The sequence below is a fragment of the Glycine soja genome, chromosome 10 (assembly GCF_004193775.1).
Source record: "Glycine soja cultivar W05 chromosome 10, ASM419377v2, whole genome shotgun sequence".
Classification (NCBI taxonomy): domain Eukaryota; kingdom Viridiplantae; phylum Streptophyta; class Magnoliopsida; order Fabales; family Fabaceae; genus Glycine; species Glycine soja.
Window position 1 is genome coordinate 1,379,058 of NC_041011.1, and position 21,366 is coordinate 1,400,423.

Genomic DNA, 21,366 nt, shown 5'->3' on the forward strand with positions numbered 1-21,366 from the left:
CTTTCTAATGTAGTAGACATAGGCATATTCAATCACATTCTTTTAAATTCAACAATGAATAACAGCCCGGTAGACTGTAGTATTTTTTATTGAAATTATAACTATGAAAAAATGTAAATACTAGAACTCAAAGGTAGCTCCTGGTATTTACAGCATCCCGCCGTACATATAGATCTCTCTCGCTCTCTCTCATTTCGTGAACTAAAATGTTCTACATTGACAATGGCATCAAAACTCAATAGAAAAAGAAGAAAAAAGTGAACGAAGTATGCTCAACAACTTGTGTCTGATCTGGGTGTTTCATTGTATTGTAGAAGAGAAATCTGGCGCTGCAGCCTCATTTGCTGATAGAATTTAGCAATGAACTCCTCAGCTTGCTTATCTATTCCCTGAGCATCTAGTTTTTGTTCTTCCTCTTCTTCACCACAACCCATTTCTTGGCAACCTTCATAATCAAGATAAAATTCCTGGTCTCTGCTGTCTCCTGATGCATCCATGAGGGCACTCTTTCTTCCACCAGTATCATACTCAACATTGCCATCATCATCATCATTAAAATCAACATGTGGGTTTATGCAAGGAATGTGAGGCAAGTGGAAGCGCATGGTGGTTGGACGGTACATCTTGACATGGAAGATGGGGGTCTTGTCGAACGAGAGCTCGCGTTCAAAGTAGTGAATGTGGCTTGGAGGAGCAGTGTGGCCGAGTCGCTTCAAGTACTTTGGTACAAGACGCAGCTCCATCGCCACCCTGCGCCTCAACACGCCACCTTTGCTTGCCCACAGCAATGATGCCCGAAGGAGGCTCCATGCTCTATGACCAACGCCACTGTTCTTCAAACCCATGATGATGTTACTATATATCTGTCACTAAATGTAAATGTGACAAGTGTGCTTCAATTAATTTGTAATGTATATAGTAGAGTGGCTATTGCAAGTAATATGGAAACGCTTTATGAATGTGCTTAAGCTGATGATGGAAGATGTTGGGTGCTCTCTTTCTATATATATATATGTATGTATAGAAGAGATTAAGAGAGAGAGAGGGATGTTTAAGAATTTTGGACGCGTAGCGTGTTAGAGAAAGAGACAAATGATTACTATTAGTTTTTGTTTTCACATCAAATTTGTACAGGGGCGGTGCCAAGGGGTCGTTAAGGACACGGTGTACGCGGTTGGAATCAAGCTGGGACAGACTGCACATTATATAATTTGCTTACTTGATTACCTTCTGCCCTTTACTCCTATACGCTATCATTCATTTACCAACCCTACGTCCCTACCCACCAAAGTGACTATTGAATATTGATTATTGGAGCAATTAAAAGAGTTTATCTGTAAAAAACGATTATTTAAAAACCTATTTTCATGATATGTTAACACATTATTGTTAGAATGATACTGTAAAACACTTCAGTACTCGTAATTGTATACATGTTAATGAACATAGTTGATTCTGATTTCTGCATATATTATTACTTTTTTCATATACAAGTAATTGCTATGGAGAGTTAAGATTTAAATTTTCTCATCGTATTAGGTTTAATAAATTGTTACTGTTTAGATTAAATATTAATAGTACTATGAATTTCATTGGTTCTTCGTTTCACATGTTGCAGCAAGGGTTTCCTAACCTAAAGAGTTTTGTGTTTTTTTTGGGGTGCTGGGGGTGGGGGTAAAATGATTCGCTATGGTTGTTGGGAGCTTTGCAACTTTACGTAACAAATAAAAATGGTTGGTAAAGATCTTTCTTACCCCAATTTTTTAAAATTTAAAAAGAAACATTTCTTGAAAGCCACTAATATTAACCCATTAGTAAGGGTCATTTTGGTCATATGAAATGACATGATACGCAAAAACTAGAGAGAAGGGACCCACAGCCACATGAAATGGAGGCTGCTTCTAGTTGGATTTTGTTGGAGTATACTTGAACGCCGCTTGTGAATGCTTTCAAATTGAACTATTGAAGTAACAGAACATTATAAATCTTAAATACTATATTTTAGACGCACAGTTTACACACTTTTTGCAAGTGAACGTTTGCTTAATATGGTATTTTTGTCTTAATAAATTAAAGCTAGCGGATCCAAAGCTTCAACAATTATTTGTTCGTTTTAGTACTTTAGGAACTTTCTTTTGCACTGCGCTCGCGCAATTCATTGTTTACCTACTGTATTTTGTTTTCTTTCCAACACTTCGATTTGCCCCTTTTAAAGTTGTATATTAGTATTAATGAAAAGTGTGACTTGATCGAGGTCCCTTTTCTTGTTTGTCTAAAATCACTCTCTACCTAGCAAAAAAAGAAAATAGTCATCCTCTATTTTTTAAATTCATGACAAGAACCTTTTTCTTGTGCAACTAAAAAAATTCTAGATGATTTCGGATTCCTCAAGAAGAAAGAGATAACTAATTGGCAATCATGCATATATAGCAGACATTGAAATAGAGAAGTCAACGAACACAAACAACTCATGAGCTTACAAAAATTATCATATACAAGGGTGCTTGAATGGGTATAGTTGGGTACTTTAAGCCATATAACCTTACTTGCAAACCGCTTCGTCACCACTATTAGTCTGATTCCAATAAATAAATTTCGGTAGGTTCAGGCAATAGCATTGATCAATAAAGTGTTATAAGAGCCCAAATGTTTCACATAACCAAAATTATAATTTGTGGATGAAAAATGTTTATGCCACATATTTATCTGGAGTGGGTAGGGTATACATCTCTGATTAAAATTCCGGAAGTGTAATACTATTAGACTAACGAACGATATTCACACAAAAAATTCTTAATACGTCACAAAAACATACAATCACCATTTATTAATTAGTCTTTTTTCTCTCTTACTGCTTTTTTTTTTTTTTGAAAATCAACTGCTGCCATTTCATTTCTGTATGATCATATATATCTGTATTTGATTTTTTTTATTCATGTATTTGAATGTGTGCGTGTGTGTGAGAGTGGTTTTTCCCATATATATCATTAATATTTGGAGGGTCATATATTTTTTTTTGTAGGCATGACAGTTGCAGCTAAGACTGAGGAAAGGAACACTCAAATTTGTTGTACTACGTATTTATAAGTTAAATAATAAAATTCTATTGAATATAGGGAAAACGGGAATATTTTTTTTAAATGGAAAACCATTCTGAACCCTTAATTTACTAGCTTTCCAGCAAGACATGCAGACAACTAATAAGAGCCCCACAAAAAAAGTAGGGCAGGAAATATTATTTGTTGTTTTGTTTTAATCATTGAAAGACCAGGCTCGTTCCATTTACAACTGTGTAAAACTTCAATATCATAGTCATAATACGTATAATATCCAATGGTTTTGAAGCTAGCAGAGTGCCATACTTTCAAACTTTCCAGCTAGCCGTTGTTCCCTTGGGATGGAAACATTGGAATTGCGAACGGGGTGAGGTGGTCGAATGAAACAAAACGCCATAGAAACACCATAGAATGAATTAACCACTAGCTGGCATGCATGATGCGGCTACATTTTTCTTGTCAGTCCAAGGTCATAAATCAATTATTTTCAAAGCTGTTTTAGGATAAAATCCCATTTGCGGCCGAAAATAATAATTTCTGGTAGAATTGGTTCTTGTTCTATAACTTTTTTATTTTTATTTTCAAAATTATTTTTAATTTTGAGAAAAGGAGTTTTCATTGAAATAAATTAATTCTAAATACGAGATTAATCAAATATTTATATTTTCACTGCACACATTTAAAATATTGGGTTAATTATGTTTTTATAGTTCTTCATGTTTTGGCAATTTTTGTTTAATTTTTAGTGTTGAAAAAAAAGTTAAACAATTTTTAGTCCCCAATAAATCATTCAGTTTGGTTTTTAGTCCATGGTGTGTTAATTTCATTATTATTTTATATATAATGTTTTGTGGAGGCTCGTTTTAAAAAAAAATCACCAACGCGTACGTCTCTGGATCTGCTTCTCTCCTTTTTATAATCACGCACACATGAACCCATTCAACAACCAAATAGATCATCCATTTCAAATAACAAAAAAAAAAAAAACATTAAAAAGAAATAGCAAAACATTGGAACCATATTGTAACCTAGGCGAGGTTGTTCTTGATTTTGGGGTGTTCAAATCGCGGTCCTCCCAACTAGAAATGACATCAGGATCCCAGGCACCACCACCATCGAAAACATTGTCTGAGTCGAAATTCGACGACTGAATTGATACCTATAGAATTTTTGTGATGTTAGGGAGAAGAACGAAGTTATATGTGAATAGTACATAGTAACACCATATAAAGTAGGATCCCAGGCACTCAAATTTTTGCTTTAATAAAGTAGATTTTTTATTTTAATCTCAATAAATCCTAATTTGAATTGTGAATTTTCGTCACACCATATAAAATATAAATAAAGATGATTTAACTAATTAATATTCTTCTCAACTTTAAAATTATAATACTTTGACATTTTTAGTTAGAGAAGACCAGTTCAACAAAAATTAACTGTAACAGTTATGTTGTACCGAAACACAAACCAGCCCTCCTTCTCTCTTCCTCCGAATCCTTTGCCTCAAAAGCCGCCATACATGAACCTTCCCTTCTTTTGTATTGTATATACTACCATTCCAATATTAGCATTCTCCAAAACAATAATGTCCCCACATAAATCAACGTTCCACCATGCCACTTTCAAACCCTTTTCTTTATTATAGCTACACAACTATAGAACAACAATATTGCTGCGCTGGCTCCTTCCCTCCCTTAATTTCACCTTCAATTTCTTATTAGTATATATTTTAAACTTTGCTAGATTGTTTCCTAAACACACAACACTCTCTTATTTTCCCCTCTGCTTGTAGAAAGCAGAAGGGCGAAATATTTCGTTAATTTAGTTAATTATTTCCCTTTCGTTCTCCATAGTCCATAATCTCTCTCTCCACATAACACGATGGCTGAAAATTCTATGATCATTAGCATTGACCAAAAAGCAATGGTTACCCCTCATGAAGAACCTAATTATAACATCACTCGTTCTTCCCTCAAGAATTCCATGAGGCCGAAGAACTTCTTCAAGGTGGCGCTGTTCATGATGCGAGGGCGTTCTCGTAAATCCAAAATGCTCGCTGTGGATGACGAGTCCAAGAGCATATGGAGGAAGCTCGTGGGGTCCATGAGGCCATTGCACCTACAAAGCAACCATGACGATGATAATAATAATAACGTTAATCCTCATCAATCTAAAATGATGAAGACTACCTCGGCGCCGTCTGAAAACGGCGACGATAGTTTTGACTCTGCAACGGAGTTTGGAAACTCGTCGTCTCCGGCTAGTAGCCGTTATGCCTCGGCCGTTGGGTTAAACGAAATGGTGCAGGAGGAGGAGGAGAATGAGAAGATTAATAATAATGATGGGGAGGGGGATGAGATGATTGATGCCAAGGCTGAAGAGTTCATTGCTCAATTTTACCATCAAATGAGGTTGCAGCGTTTGGATGTCATGGATCATCATTACCAAGAGATAAGCATGAGGTCCTTAGGCTTATGATTAGCTTCATCGTGCTTCCTTCACCTCTAATTATGCAATCCTATGACCTATGCATGCATGCATGGATGGCTTTAACGGAAAATTTCTTTTTCTTTTTGTTTCCTTTTTTGGTAGAAATATACGGGACTATAAAAATTACCCTTCTCAATGCATAGAAGAGGTATGTATGCATTTATGATTATAAAAAAAATAATGCATACATAAAGGTTGAACAACGAAGGAAATGAGTTTTCAGCTAACTAAGTACTTGTTTGGTTTACCGATTGAAATTTTGCATCCTACCTAATCCAATGGGTAAAAGCAAAATAAAATAAAAGAGTTCTTAATCTTTTTCAGAAACATGTTTGCCTAAAAAATATTTTTTCACCTGATTTTCAAACATTGCTTGTCCTTATTGTGATGTTAGGGAGAAGAACGAAGTTATATGTGACAATTAACTATTTGTTTCTTCTAGCTTTTCATTGAATTCATTTTGGAGAAATCATCTTAAGAGTTTATTTTTCCTTGTTACTTCTTTAAATATTCTTGTTTTTGTTGAATAATTTTGTGTGGATTCAATTTGATGATATTTAGTTCTTCGACGAATTTATTTATTTTAATCATCGATTGTTCATATGGATGAGCGAGGTTGCACATGTGAGCATGATTAGTCTACTCATCTTTTTCTCGGAAAGTATTTCTTAATTTTTTTTTTGGCTGACATTAATTTGGAGTCGTAATATGTAGCTTTAATAAAATCACAGCAGTAAATTTGCTTAATTACTTGCTCCGTATGTACTAAGCATTATTAAATGGATTGAATATTCTAACAATATTAAAATTTGAGACAGCTAAGAGATTATTTTGTCTCGTGTGATTTACATTCCAAAACTTTCTTAAAGACGAGAATTGTTTTGAAATTTCCAAATACAAAGAAATTTATTTGCGTAGAGCTCAATTTATTAATTGAGTCAAACCCTGTAGTAAAATTGCTACTGAGAAGCTCAGGCTAAAATAAATGTACGCTAGTCAACTAACAAACATCGTGGCATAATTCATTAAACATCACATACGCGCGCAATCACATACACCACTCCTAGTCTAATCAATAAATAATCACATTTAGCTTTAAATGTTGAAATATTATTAGTAATGAAATTAGGTGTTCAGAATTTGCCGGCTAAACCAATGTATTTTCTCACCCTGTGTAAGAAAAATACTTTTTTATTGAAAAAAATAAAATCCATTTTAATGATCTCTAATTTTATATTTTGAAAATTAATCTCATGACTTTTAAGTATAGGAATATTATAGTTTCAGTATAAAAAAAAGTTTTCAATCAAATTCGAAATTTCTGGCACAAAAACTAAATGCAAGTATAATTTCATGGATGCCCCTTGATACACGCAAAACGCACAATCAAGCCCAATGCATATATAACCACAGAAAAAAGCCCCAAATTAAAAAAAAAACTCGAAGAAGGAAAAAAAGAAGATTTATAATGACGTGTTAACAATTTGGGCCAGAGGCACAGGCCCACACTAGTATCCATGGACGATCCGAGAACACGTATGTTTGATCCATCGGATCCCATCCCGGAGCGTAGCCTTAACCTTTCCCTCAACCGCGTAAACCTTATACTTGGCAATCCTCTTTCTCCGCCTTGACTCTGGGCCACCAAAACTCCAAGGCTTCGCCGCCGTAGCGGCTCCGCTGTGACTCGCCCGAGTCACCTCGCTCGGAATCGCCGCCATGTAGCTCTGACTACAGCCGTAGCTTTTCCCGCTCACTATCTCAACCCGACGCTGACCCGACCCGTAATCCATGAATGGTAGCCTTTTCAAGAAGTGAAGGCTTTAAGTTAGGGTTTCGAGAAAGAGTTGAAGTCTGAAAATGTATATATATGCAGTGAATCACGGAAACGTGTCTTCGGAGAGGAATGTGCAATGTATTGGTCTCTAACCTGGGAATCTGGGATGGGGCATCTCCTCATTAATTAATTAAATAAATAAAATATGGAACTTTTTTTTAAAAAAAATATCATTATTATTGTTGAAACTTGATAAAGAATTCAGACTTTCAGAGAGACGATTCAATTTTCTATTACTTGTGGAAAGGGGTCTTTGTGATGATTACTTTTTAGGACATAACTTAGGTCCAGTTTATTAATAAGGTGTTTAAGTGTTTTTAGCTAGGGTTGTTTTTCATTAGAGTTTTATTTAAGTAATTAGTGTAATAAAGATTAACGTTAAATATTTTTAAAGGATATGTAAAATTCTAATTTTAGTTAGAGAAATGCACTAATTAAAAGCGCTTATAATTTGTATTTAAGTTTTGTTTTATTTTATTTTTTGCTCATTACGTCGAGGTTACCTTTTGGCCATAGAGAACTGCATGCTTTTTAGGGGAGAAAAAAAAAAGGACAAAGAAAGTGGAACAGCTCTTATGGTGTTATTGGAGGTAGGGCAAGTTTTGCGTAGACAGCCAAGAGGGACTGGAAAGTGGAAAGTGGAAAGTGGAAAGCATGATGATGAGATGCAATGATAAGTTCAAATGGGGGGTTTCGGATTTGGAGGAGAAAAGGAAGGGATAATTAAAATCCACAAATCGGCTAATATTCTATGACCAATGAATGAATACTGTTTTCTTTATATGATAAAACTTTGATCTAGCTGAGTCGTTCATTGGATTTGCTTCTAGTGAGAGATGAAAAATGGAGCAGACCCAAGATTAAAGTGAGATATTTACAAAGATATTCATACTTTAAAGTAGGAAAAAAAAACCAATAAAACAATAATATATGAAAACATGTGTCTACTTACAGTGATTATATATGTAAAACATATATTTATAAAATTCTTATACCAATTAGGGCATCTGAATATAATCATGAGATAAATTCTTTGTGATAAACGCTAAATATTCTAAACTAAGGCGAAAGAGAAAGAGAAAAAAGTGAAATATTTTTTTAAAAATTATTTAGTAAGAAACAAAACAAAACGAAAAAAAATAGATTTGTAGGTAAAATGACATAAATATCTCTAATTAAGAGATATGATACATAAATAAGGGTAATTTTGTCTTGATATATTTGCCTACTTTTCATTCCTCCTTTTTTTTTTTAAAAAAAAAAAAAGGTTTCATTCTTCCTTTTCTTTCTAAATTGGAGGGAAGGAACTTTTGTATGGAACTAAGTTATTCCTTTTACTTCTTCCTTTTTTAAGTTTTTACTTTTTAAACAATGAAAACATTAAAAGTTGACATGTTTTCAATCTTTTATTTTATTTTCCATTTAATCAAACATACTTGAATTTGAAATCTTATTTAAGCTAAAACAATCTTATGTGAACTAATTTGACAATAAATTAAATTTTTTAAGGATCACTTTGATATTAAATTGTAAAGTTCATAATTAATTGTCATTAAATTATCTGCAAGATCAATTTATCACACTTTTTACAAATATAAGGATTAAATTTGATTTTTTTTTTCATTTTTTAGGAATTAATTATCATTGTCTCACACTTTTAAGGATCAAAATAAATATATTTATTATTTTTTGGTAGATAGTGTATGAGATTGTTGGGCCACAGTGTATGGCATAAACTGGGTCACTTTTTATTTACACCCCATTTTTTAAAAACACCCCCATATCGCTTTTCTACCTCTCAACTATCCATTATATCCTTTTTCCTTAAAGATGTACACCCTTTTTATTTTTTGGAAGTGCATTTCTAGAATTAAATATACCTATTTCATAATTATAATTTATAGCTTTGGAAATATAATTTCAAAATAGGTATACATTTTTTTAATAAAATATCACTTAGAAATTAAGATCATTGACAAGAAATACAAAAAAAAAAAAAATCATTGACAAGATAAATACTTATTTGTTAGTCTTATTTTTATCCCATCTTGAGGTTCTTTAAATCATATCTAAAGTTTTATTTTTATCCTTATTATTTTTTAAACCCTAATTTTAAACCATCTTAACCATATATTCATCTTCACACACACACATATTGTGGTTTCATCAATAACATACAATATTTTATATTTTTTTTCATGTGACACTATATTTCAAGGTATGTTCATGACTAACTTCATCTATTATACATCTTAATTGTAAAGCAAAACTTTTGATGATATTTTTTCCCCTTTAAAAGCGTTCATTCATTTTCTAATCCAAGTCTATGTCAATGATTCAGGTCTCAACCCTCGACGACTCTTAAGTACTTTGATTGAGGTATAGAAAAAATGTCTTTCTGGAATAACTTATATCATTTTGGAAGTGTATCTCTAGAACGATAAATTATAGTTTGGGAGATATATTTTTGGCACAGGTATATTAAATTCCAAAAATACATTTTTGGAAAGTAAAAGGGATGTACATCTTTAAGGGGAAAAGGGTATAATGGGTAGTTGGGAGGTGGAAAGGAGGTAAGGTGGTGTTCTCAGCAAAAACGGAGCGTAAGTAGCAAGAGATATGACTGTTGATAACAATGAAAGTGGCCCATTCTAATATTAAGACTATAAAAGCCCAACCGGGATACAGCCGAACAAACAATGAAGCAGTAGGGAAAGACCTTTCAATAAAATTTAGGCTGTCGCTGCATTCCCATTGTTGCTTCTTGCACTTCTCATTGTATTATGACAGTTCATTCCGGAATACAATTTATATTTCGAAATAGACTCTCCATAATGCAATAGCAAGTGCAGGAAGTTTTATCCTTAAATTTGATGACAGCAGGGAGAGGTCCACTTCTAGACTTTCATTTAGTTTCAGACCTAAAAGCAGAAAAAAGAGTTGAGAAGATGAAATGATTCATACATTTCATTCCATGATTTCGATTTAATTAAATAACACAGTGTGATGAAGCAATGTAATCAAATCTGCTTAATGAATATTACAATAAACTATACAAAAGCTGATAAACCCAAGCCCATTAGCAAGATGCAGACCAATGTGGAGAGCGAGCAAATGGACAACGAAATGCGAAGGAGGCCTAAAAGGACAGTTTTAGCACCAAAGAAATGGAAGGATTATGTGTCTTAGACCTTATAGTTCTGTTTTAGTAGAGTCATGACTGAATTAGTGGCAATTCTGTTAGGATTCAGATCTGGTGACTGAATTATTTACTGCCTTGTATTGGTCATTTGGAGGCCCTCTGTCCTTGAATTCAGAGACCACTCACATCAAAAAGCTTAACGGAAGTGAGAATGATGTATTACCAAATCTGCCATATGACAAACATAGGACCCTTGTTTCTCTGCCTCCAACTTCCAGAGTTATAATAATCTTTGGTGCATTTCAGTTTCATTAGGAATAAGAAAATGAATTACACCCTCGTTTCATTAAAACAGAGTTGGACGGATAATGTGACATTTTCTCATTACTACCAGAGTTGCAAAAGGCTTACTGAATTCCGCATAGATTGTCATATTTTTTTGAGAAATATAAGCTAACACATTCTTTATTATTTGTGAGAACTTATTAAAAATTACAAAAAAAATTGTGATTCTTACTTTTCATTGAACTCCACCGGTGATTTTATAATTTTTAATAAATTTTGACTAATAATAAAAAGAATATTAGAGAGTGTGTTTCAAACACGCAACATTTTTTTCCTGCGAAAATAATCAATGAATTCACTCTTGCTAGAGCATCTTGGCCAAGAATTTTACTGTATTAAGTCTAATTCCATTTATTCAGCACTTGGTCGTGTTGCAAAGCAAGACGGAACGGCACACACGTCACAATGTGAACAAACTATTTCTGCTATGCACAACGGGATATCAGAATCATAATGCATCAACCAATTTGAAGTTTCTGTTCTACAATCAACATATAAAAATGGAACAAAGATAAAACTAACAAATCAGATTCCATCTACTAGAAGTAAAAGGGTACATACACAAATATAGGAGCATATTTTCAAGCTAGTTAATTATCTTGTGTGTTATCAGCAGCCAGTGAGACCTTGCTGAGCCTGCTTGGTGATATCTTGAAAGCATTACCTCTACTTTTTCTGTGATTAGAACCGTAAACTGCTCTGTATGCCAGTGCTCTTCCGAAGTGCCATTTTTCAAGATTGTTTTCACTGGATGGTGGTTGAACAGAATTGTCTGAAATATCAGCATTGCCTTTCTCAGTAGACATTTTTTTTTTTTTTCTGTTTTCTGAATAATACGTGGAGCTATGTGGAGGGAAACGGATAGATGACACTACCTTGTATATATAGTTTGGAAAAGTAGAAACCAGAGACAGAACTATTGTGGCGGCTGGGGCAGATTAATTAATTAATTCTTTCTTTGATGAGTTTATTTTACTTTTGAAAACGACAAGACCAGTGTTAAAGATGCCAAAAAAAAGAGATAGGGAACTCTCTGCTACTTGTAAGTCTTTTTCTATATCTTGTCTTCGATTAGAAGGAACAACATTATGCACCATATTAGGTTTTTACCAAATATGAACAAGCTACTTCTATGCGGAAAGTTCCCATATTTTAGTTTTGTAGCACACAGAACAGCAGACAAGATTGGATTGCTTTTGTTTCTTTCTTTCTTTTTATTTGGTCTTCCCCCTCAGAACTAAGTGATGCATAATATGATTCAAAAGACCCTAAAATTCATATTCAACAAAGCCTATTATTTTTGTATTTTTGGAGATTTTAGATAGTTAATTATATTTGTTTTAATATAAAAGTTTGATTTTATAGATAAGTATATATCGAACAAACGTGAAAACTAGTTCTAATTAAAACACGAGCCAACTGTTTCGATTTTTTTTCTTTCTTTCATTTACCCTTTAGATATTTTCCGTCCAATAGTTAAAGAGTAATTCATTTCAAGGTGTAAGAATCATTAAAGTAAAATTTATCACTGACATCAAAGTTTTTTCTATATGGATAATCAAGAATCAAATTTTCATACGGGCTCATTGTACTTTGTTATTTTTCTAAGTACGAATGGTTATTAGTACGAAAATCGTAATGATTGAATTCCGATTTTCATTCTATCGGTTAGTCATTCCTATTACATAATCACATAGTCAAAATGTGAAAACTATAGGGGTGAAAATTTTCGTGAATGAATTTGGATAAGATGCATATATTTTACGTTCTTTTTAATGAAAAATACCACGCTTTAATTCCTTTTATCTACCAATCAATCAAACGGCTTTTAAGGGATCCATAACCTGTTTTTGTATCCGATATAACTTTGTTTTTCATACAAGCTAATTTTATATGATTATCCTGTATAAAACAAAACCTGAGCTGAGATTGCCTTCCTTAGTCTTTAAGGAGTATTATCAATACACCTTTTAAAATATAAAATATTTCTTGTTACACATTTTTTATTATTGGTAAAATTTATTAAAAATTATAAAATTATGAACGACACTTGATAAATGATAAAAAGCCTACAAGTTTGTGATTTGCCACAAATTTCAATGTATTACTAACATTTATTTTAATCTTCTTTAAAAAATATATTTATCTTAATCTTGTATAATTTAGAAAACGGGAAATGTTAAGAATACTTCTCTAGTTTATCAAAAAGTTACAAAATCAGAAAAAAAAGAATTATTAAATAAAATGTAAAACCACAAAATTTTCATTTTTAATTAATTTCAACCTATTAAAAAGAATGTGCGAAAAAATTTGTGTTTCTATCATTTGTCTTTAGAAAACAACTTCCTGCATAGACTTTTTATTGAGCTGTCTCTATCTTAAACACATTTTTCAGATAAAGCGAATGGTAAGATTCAAAGTGAAAAGCAGATTGCTTAATGCAGAACCTCACTGTGGCACACCAATCTTCCAAATTCTGTTAAGATGAAACCGTGGAACAATAGAATTACGTGAAAGGTTTCCGGAGGCCTTTGAGATGGCGGAAAAATTCTGTCACGGCATCCAAATCAAACTACCTCCTTCTAATGTGGTCACGCTCCGATGTACCCACAAATTTCTCGGAATGAACGAAGATTATTCCGATGACGACCTTATTTCCAAGAAGAAGGAGAGGTTCCTCTCCCGGAAGTGCTCAAAAGCCTCAAGGACTCCATCAAAATTCTAAAATCTCGTGACACATTGATGCCTAAGGCCAAAACACTAGGAACCACGCAGAGGTGCATCAATTCGGTAGCTTCCAGAGCTGTTCGTTGGATTGGAATTTACAATACCGGAAAAAGAAATGCCGACGCCGGTCACTCTTGATTTGAAAGTGCGGAGCTCGATCCGTTGACTATTGAGACTTGCGTGGTGTATTTAGTTTTTTCTATAATTTTTTTCTTTGCTTTTTTTTTTTTAGCGTGTACTCTTTAAATGTATTCCGAACAATTATTAATGGAAGGAAGGTTTGATTTTTGTTCAAGAATGTTTTGCCAAATTTTTCAAATATGATTTGAAAGATTGATGATGGTGGTGGTTGCTTCACGGTGAGAATTTGATAAGTGATGAGGGTTGAGAGAGGGAAAAAAAGTTCACAGTCACATGCTTATAGTTTTATATTTTATTTATTGAGTTTTTCTTTTTAAATTTTAATGAGGTGTCATCTTTTTCGTGGTTGTGTTTAAATGTGACCTGATGGGGCTGTGTCTATACAAAACTTTCTCCTGATTTTGTCTCCACGAAACCGAAGAGGAACCCCTCCTCACCTGTACATTAACTCCCCTAGTAATGGCAAATAGCTGTAACAATCTTGGTTCTGGATAAAAGAAAAGAAAAAGAACTTGGTCATATTGCGGGGCGTACATCCAAAAGGTCTTAGTTAAGCATTCAGTCCCATGCTGAATTCTGCTACCCTCAAGATTTTCAAGACACAAATAGTGGAAATGCCTTTCAGACATTCCAAAGCTAAAGTGGAGAAAGACAACTTTGGCAGGCTACAGGAGAATCAACAAAATATAACCACACAAGATATGTACTTAAAAGCATGGCTAGTTTCTAGAGGAAGATATCTAGAAGGAACATATATAAATATATGTACATGTCATCGTCTTTTGCATGATTGGGTGATCTATTACAATTTTATATATATCCTTTTCTTGTGGAGGAAACCAGCAAAAAGACCCCAGAATAAAATCTCAACTATTACAAAGGCCAGTGTACCCCACCTTTTGGAATGAAATATGATCTGCATTAAAGCTTCACTGGCGTCAACCTGCATAGTAAATTACCAACTTAACTAATCAAGTATGAGAAGGTATTTCCAGTAACATCAATGTCTCCCTCCACCAAAAAATGCAGTTGTGACAAATTTAGGAATGCTTATGTTAGTATTTAGGAATAGCAGTTTAGTTCTAAATCCAAAGAGAAAATTACAAAAATCTAAGATGGGGGATGCTAACTCTATTGGTAAAAATTAATCTTCAAAGGAAAAACAAGTTCGAGCTTAAATAACTTAAAATGAAAGAGGAGATATTCAAAGAATCATTGGGAAACAAACATTACCAAATTATTTTCAGGAGAATGCCAATAGAAACCCTGGATAACTGCTGGGAAAATGTCACAAGCTGCCAATGCATATACAACAAGAGCATTCATTCCCATCCATTGCAGTAAAACTGTAGGCTTTCTGAGATGTTCTATGTCAACCTGCAAGAAAATATGTTTTGATGAGGTTGCAGGTTTTTAAACATTTGCCAGTGATTACAGTCATTTAATTCGCTTGAACAATTACAAATAGCATCAGGCAATACAAGTCAAGCCAACCTATATGTGTTAGAAATCATGTAATTGTAGTAATTATAGTAATAATGTAAATAGGGCAGATTATATATTTATGTAATATTTTAATTAGAGTAACCGTATATTCTTGTCATTAATTGTAATTCCCCTTGCATTTATGACTCCTAATATAAATATATGCTTCAGTGTCTAATTCAGATAAGAATTCATCCATATGCCCATTTTCCTCCCTAATATCATTGCCAAAACCTCACAAACATCATTGCCAAAACCTCACAAACATCATTGCCCAGAGACAATTTCAAGGCACTATGGCTAAATATTTGGCAGAGGAATGCCAGACATTTGATTCCACTACCTCTGTTATACACAATGGTAATTCCTTTGTTGGCATCTCTCACCCTACATCTCTTTGCACGTGACTCATTATTCACTAATGTGTTTTTATTAGGACCGTTAGATGACAAAAGAATCAATGATTGAGGATGGGTGTAACACTTCAAAATTACACTAGTGTAATTTGATCTCAGTCCTATATATATGTGTGTGTGTGTGTGTGTAAGAGCTGGCTATGACTTGATATTTACAAAATAAAATTCAAGTTGTATTACAAACAAACAATAATAGTAAAGCACAGAGCTATAAAAATTATTATTGTTAATCACAATTAGTGGCAACATCCTAATAGACATAATCTTATACGTTCTATTTGGACTTTCAAACTTGAGGCCAAGCTTAAGTAGTGTAAATTTGGAGTTTGGAATTGCCAAGAGAAGTTGCGGCCAGGACTCTATCAGCTATTAAGAACAGAATGCCACTATTATTTTCTTTCTCTTTTTTTTTTTTTTGCTGTATTGTGTGGGTTAACAAATGGGCTCAACAATTGGTGGACTAGGTGATTAACCGCATGAATACCAGCCTACTACCTTTTGCTCATCACGGGAACATTCATTTGCCTATTATCTCTTTTTTAAACTAGGATATAGATTATTTCCACTTACGACACACGGATGAACTTACAATGTAATAGATAGCAGTCAAGACTAAGCCTGATGCCCCTGCAGTGATACACGTGTAGCTTAATGTGTACAGTGCTTTTGATAAAGGCATTCCTGAAAAACTATACAGTTGTTAGAGAATAGAACCTATTGATCTTAAGAAATTTAGAATTAGATAGTACCTAAGATCTCCAGAATGTATCCTATGAGCAATAGAGAGAAGGAAAACACAGACCAAAGAAGTACCCTCTGCTTGTGGCCCTGAATGGACAAGAAAGGAGTTGAATCATAAAAAATATACATATCCTAGGGTCAAATTTTAAATCTTCCACCTAAGGCACTGAGATTGGATTCTGGTAGAAGATAAAAAGGAATCATAATCCAGACCTGCAAATGTACAATTATGTGCCCATATTGCAATCCCATGAAACAAGTAATTGCAGCCATCAGTGAACTGGAAGAGTTCAGAAAATCAATTAGCAAACATTACATCAATAAAATTTAAAAATGGCAATCTAATCTCAGATAAAAAATACCCATACATGAGAGAACAGTGAAAATACATCAACATAACATAAACCAAGCACTTTGCAAAACTCAATAAAATAAAATATCTAGATTATTGGTGACTCAAATTATAAGATGTAACGATAGTTTTGATGCCACTATAATACTTATAAAAGAAAGGATAAAAGGAGGGAGCAGGGAATGCTTTTCGACCTCAAAATACCCTCTGGGTCAAATGGTGCAAGGCACCATCCAGGTGAATCTGGAGGCAAGGGTCCATAGTCAGGAGAATTGACACTACACTCCTGAAAATGAAAAAAAAGGTCAAGAATAAGATCATCTAATAGATAAGAAAATGAAATTTGAGGTGGCAATAGATTCAATGCAGGAGTTACCCGAGAGGGTAAATAACCTTTGTTCTTATGTACACAGGACGCTGGTACATATGATCTTCACCAAGAATTAATCTATCAATAAATCCCACAACATTACAAGGAGGTTCAAGACTGCCCCTCACTTCACAATGAACCTGGCAAACAAATATGGTATGTTGAGTTTATTCCCCATGATAAAGAAAATACCAAACAACAAAACGTTTTTCCCCCACTAAGTAGGGAGAGTTATAAAAAATAAAAATGACATATAATTTAAAAAATAATAATAATAAACAAGAAAAATAAGCCATCATAATGCATGAATAATGAAATGCCAATCATCATAATGTGACACAACATACATCTGTATCCTACTAATCTGTAATGTTTGTTTATGAATATTACTCTCTAGATTATTATTTTCTCAGTCCATTAAGTACACTTAATCATTTTTACATAGCATGATGCATGGACGCTAGCCTGAGAGGGTTTCATCATTTTATGGCATGCAAACCTAAAATTCCATTTTAAAAAATGAAAAGCCATGTATTATCAAAGAGATGGTTTGTGCTATTTGGAAGTACAAAACTGAAGCTCACATGCCATCCAACACTACAGAACTACTTGATGGTTTAAGCAAATTTCCAAGGTAGTTGTTTGGTCCATAGTTCAATAGCTCAAACTTCTAATGGAATTTTAGAATGTAGGATGTGATATAGACTTATAGTAATTAGATTTGCAGTGATAAGAGCCTAAGAGGTTTTGCCTTGCATCTAGTTTAGCTCTATGTAATTATAAATGTCGTAAGTTCACAACAATTTTCCTATTGATTAACCAAGCAACTTATTTAACAAACAGAAGGGGAGACTAAATTATATATCTTGACACAGATTCCACAAAGGATATCAGCAATAAGAAACCAAATTACAAGTTGACTTCATCTATTGTACATAATGAGTCATAATATGTGCACAAGAAATCATAAACCAAAACTTCAGTAAAAAAAAAAAAAGTCATGATACATCTTTCATCATTCAATAAAACAAATTGACAAAACCCTCACGTTTTGAATAATTGATAGATGACTGGAGTCACTGGACCAAAGCAAATTAGAATGTTTGAATTTCCAATTCGGAACATAAAGACCGTAGAGCAAACAAAGGTACACTGAGCAAAGTAAGATAGAAAACATCCTGCAGAATGAAACAAGCAGTTAGCACCAAAAAATAATATCATAAGGCAAGCAAAAGGCAGTGCCCACAGAAGTTAATTTTGACACTTAGATGCAGAGAGCTAGTATCTTGGATCAATTAAAGTAACCTGGATTATTTATATTTATTTATTTTTGCAAACGTGGTAGCTTGAAAAGTTTATAAAAGATATTTTCAGCCTTTTGTTTATTATATAGGGTAGGCAGTTGGCCTAACAATATGAAGGGAAATTTCTAATGATTCACAACTAGTCACATGAACGATGAACCTTTTGTGACAAAGTTCAGTCGCAAGTTGCAACATTAATTTATATTGAATTGTAAGGTTCTAGTGATGGCTTTCACATTTTCATCTCAAGAGATTAAAATCCAATCAACAAAAGTTGAAACCAATTCAGAATACACAAGCAAAAGAAAGAAAAATACATATCTTAATCAAGTTTGTCATCTTACGATCCAGCATAGTGAACCATATATCAAAGAGATCCATGACACATGACAAAAATGTTCATTTCATATGAAAATGTCAAAATAAAAAAAATTAAGGTCATTATAGAACCCAAAGTAATATGCATCATTTCATGATTCAGGTCACATAATCTGCATTGATATGTAGTGAGTATTAGCACAAAATAACTCATCTACTAAACAAACTGATATAAGAAAATGACAAAGAAACGTGGCATTATTATGCATATTTTATATTGACATTCAACATAGAAATTGAAACTTTTAATTGCCATGCTCAGTCCCTTGAAAGAACTAAACACAAGAAAAGTAAACTCACCACTGAATGGAGTATTTCCTCACAAAACCTGCAGGTGAGTCAACCAAAATATTATGGTTTACAAGCCAAATCTCTGATATCGAGGCAAAGAAATATCCAATAGATATCCTCTGCATACCATAAAGGAAATTATCAAACTGTAAACACATTTTATAAAACTAAAGCAAAGGTAATTGATTATTTTCTTAGTTGACCTTTTTTCTTGGTAGAAATAACTATGCCCTATCACAGTACAACCAATTTCAATGACTAAATGACTCTTCTACTTGTCACAAATCTGTAACCATCCTTAAGTTAAAACATTACCGAGAAAACTTTGTATTCACTTCCCCAATACAGTACACCAAGCATTGATAATACAACAGACAAGAAGTGGCATTATAACAATGTTAAGTGCAATCACTTGTAAACCATAGATCAAACAGATAAGTTATTTAAGAAAACATCAATGAAACAGGTAATTGTCAGTGGCATGAAGGAAATCATAAAGAAAAGACTAACATGTACAACAATAATACCAGAACTATTGAATTAGACATAACTAAAAGAAAAAAGCCCAATAAGTTAGCAAGGGTTAACAACTTTACTGGTTCCAGCTACCTGAAGTACGCCAAGCCAGCGTATCTTGCTCAAATCAACTCCATATGTTAATTTGCCGTGCCCATGGAAATACCCACCTATGAATAAGTTTTAGTCAGAAACATTAAAGCAATGACTATCAGTTGCATAGCTTACACACACACACAGCTACAAAACAAGGATTTAATTACTATGAAAAACAAGATGCGAAGAAGTATACATTAGACTTTTGCCTGAAATATTTTAGCTGGTTGAGAAGGTAATGAAATGGAAGAAAAGCAGGTGAACATACCTTGAAGTAACAGTCCCAAAAGGAAAAGCTTAAGTGTCCTCGATATGACTTTCTTTGAGGCGTTGGGTTTGCTAGAGACTTTCTAAAATGCCATCCAAGAATTAGAACATTGTTCAAAATTTCGGTTTTTTCATCATTTGCATGTCTATATATAAGAAAGCCACTAATACATACTATAATACAGTCCAGAGTCCAAAACATCACTATCGCAGCATAGGACAGTATCCTTAAAAAAAAAAAGGCGAGAACGAGGTTTGGAAGATTTCGTACCTTGAATACCAGACCGATCGAAACGCCAACCACAAAGAGAAAAAACGGCATTACAAAATCGGCCAGTGTCACTCCAAACCATGGAGAATGATTCAAGGACGGGAATGCCCTTCCCACATTATCAACTAATATCATCAACTGCATAAAAATTTAAGCGATTCATTATACTTTTAATGCAAGGAGGAACAACTAGATTCAAGTTATTGCTAAGTAGCTCAACTAAGCACAATCACAAAATGGATAGAATTAACTAACTGTCAACTGACATTAAAATTAAAAATATTCAAATAATAGTCTTATTAGCTAATTAATTTGCTTCCCCTTAATGCTAAGCTAGTAAATACTGTTATTTATTTTGTATTGACAACTATAAAGAACCGTCCTCAATCAGTGGCGGTTTGGAAGTAATAATAAACATGAAATAATTGAAGAGAAATAGTGGGGGCGAACCGCAACAGTTAGACCGCGGAAGACATCGAGAGAAGAAAGGCGTTGATTAGGAAGAGAAAGAGAGGATGTATCTGTAGGATTGGATTGTGGCAAAGGACAGATTGAGATAGTGTCTTCATTTTGATGAACGATGAGAATTGAGGAACCTAAATCATGGCCGATAAGAGGTCTTCTTTCTTCTTCTTCTACCTCACTTGACATTTTCCTTCCTCCAACTTCCAAGTCTCCGATGAGGTTGTTTTAGTATTTTCCTCGTTTGGCGGGCGCTCCTTTATTTGGGCTATCGTAGTTGGGTTGGGTATGACTTGCCTCCAATTTAATTGGCCCATTTTAACAGTTTCTTTTTTTCTTTATAATTTATTTTTTTATCGGAGAAAATCAAAAACTATATTATCTGATTTATAATAATCTAAACACTTTGCTCAAATTAAACCTAACTAACGGTATACTATGAATATAAAATATAAAAAGGCAAGAAGCATTTCATTTCAAGACTCAAGTCCACAATTTGATAGGCTTCATCACATAAGTTCTTAAAACTAAAAAAATGTCAAATAAGTCACTAAACTAAACTAATATTATTTTATTCTTTAAAAATATGTTAATATTATCATTTGAATCACACTTTTTTTTAATTTTAAATTGACGTGATTGTCAATTTGGACTTTTAAAGTTATTTTTTCAATTTCTT

General features: G+C 33.4%; 3 protein-coding genes across 3 annotated transcripts; 1 reads left to right on the forward strand and 2 right to left on the reverse strand.

Moving 5' to 3' along the window:
- Positions 1-40: 40 nt before the first annotated feature.
- LOC114370230 lies at positions 41-986 on the reverse strand. The gene has a single exon (XM_028327526.1). The coding sequence runs from the start codon at positions 843-845 to the stop codon at positions 273-275; it is 573 nt and encodes a 190-aa protein (XP_028183327.1). The 5' UTR covers positions 846-986; the 3' UTR covers positions 41-272.
- Positions 987-4,650: 3,664 nt separating this feature from the next.
- On the forward strand, positions 4,651-5,978 carry LOC114369524. The gene has a single exon (XM_028326756.1). It carries the CDS (start codon positions 4,938-4,940, stop codon positions 5,532-5,534), a length of 597 nt encoding a protein of 198 aa, XP_028182557.1. The 5' UTR covers positions 4,651-4,937; the 3' UTR covers positions 5,535-5,978.
- An 8,159-nt stretch (positions 5,979-14,137) lies between these two features.
- Positions 14,138-20,913, reverse strand: LOC114369519 (heparan-alpha-glucosaminide N-acetyltransferase-like). The gene is made up of 13 exons (XM_028326754.1): positions 20,676-20,913; positions 20,226-20,363; positions 19,956-20,037; positions 19,685-19,761; positions 19,085-19,194; positions 18,151-18,280; positions 17,126-17,242; positions 16,927-17,018; positions 16,594-16,660; positions 16,389-16,467; positions 16,229-16,320; positions 14,972-15,115; positions 14,138-14,681 (listed from the first exon to the last, which is right to left on the reverse strand). The coding sequence occupies exons 1-13, from the start codon at positions 20,874-20,876 to the stop codon at positions 14,541-14,543; spliced, it is 1,470 nt and encodes a 489-aa protein (XP_028182555.1). The 5' UTR covers positions 20,877-20,913; the 3' UTR covers positions 14,138-14,540.
- Between the last annotated feature and the right edge of the window lie 453 nt (positions 20,914-21,366).

Coding starts and splice junctions, on each gene's coding strand:
- LOC114370230 (XM_028327526.1), bottom strand. CDS start 845: ATGGGTTTGAAGAACAGTGGCGTTGGTCATAGAGCATGGAGCCTCCTT.
- LOC114369524 (XM_028326756.1), top strand. CDS start 4,938: ATGGCTGAAAATTCTATGATCATTAGCATTGACCAAAAAGCAATGGTT.
- LOC114369519 (XM_028326754.1), bottom strand. CDS start 20,876: ATGTCAAGTGAGGTAGAAGAAGAAGAAAGAAGACCTCTTATCGGCCAT. Junction 19,195..19,684: donor GCTGGCTTGGCGTACTTCAG/GTAGCTGGAACC, acceptor TATGGTATGCAG/AGGATATCTATTGGATATTT. Junction 16,321..16,388: donor ATACATTCTGGAGATCTTAG/GTACTATCTAAT, acceptor ATAGTTTTTCAG/GAATGCCTTTATCAAAAGCA.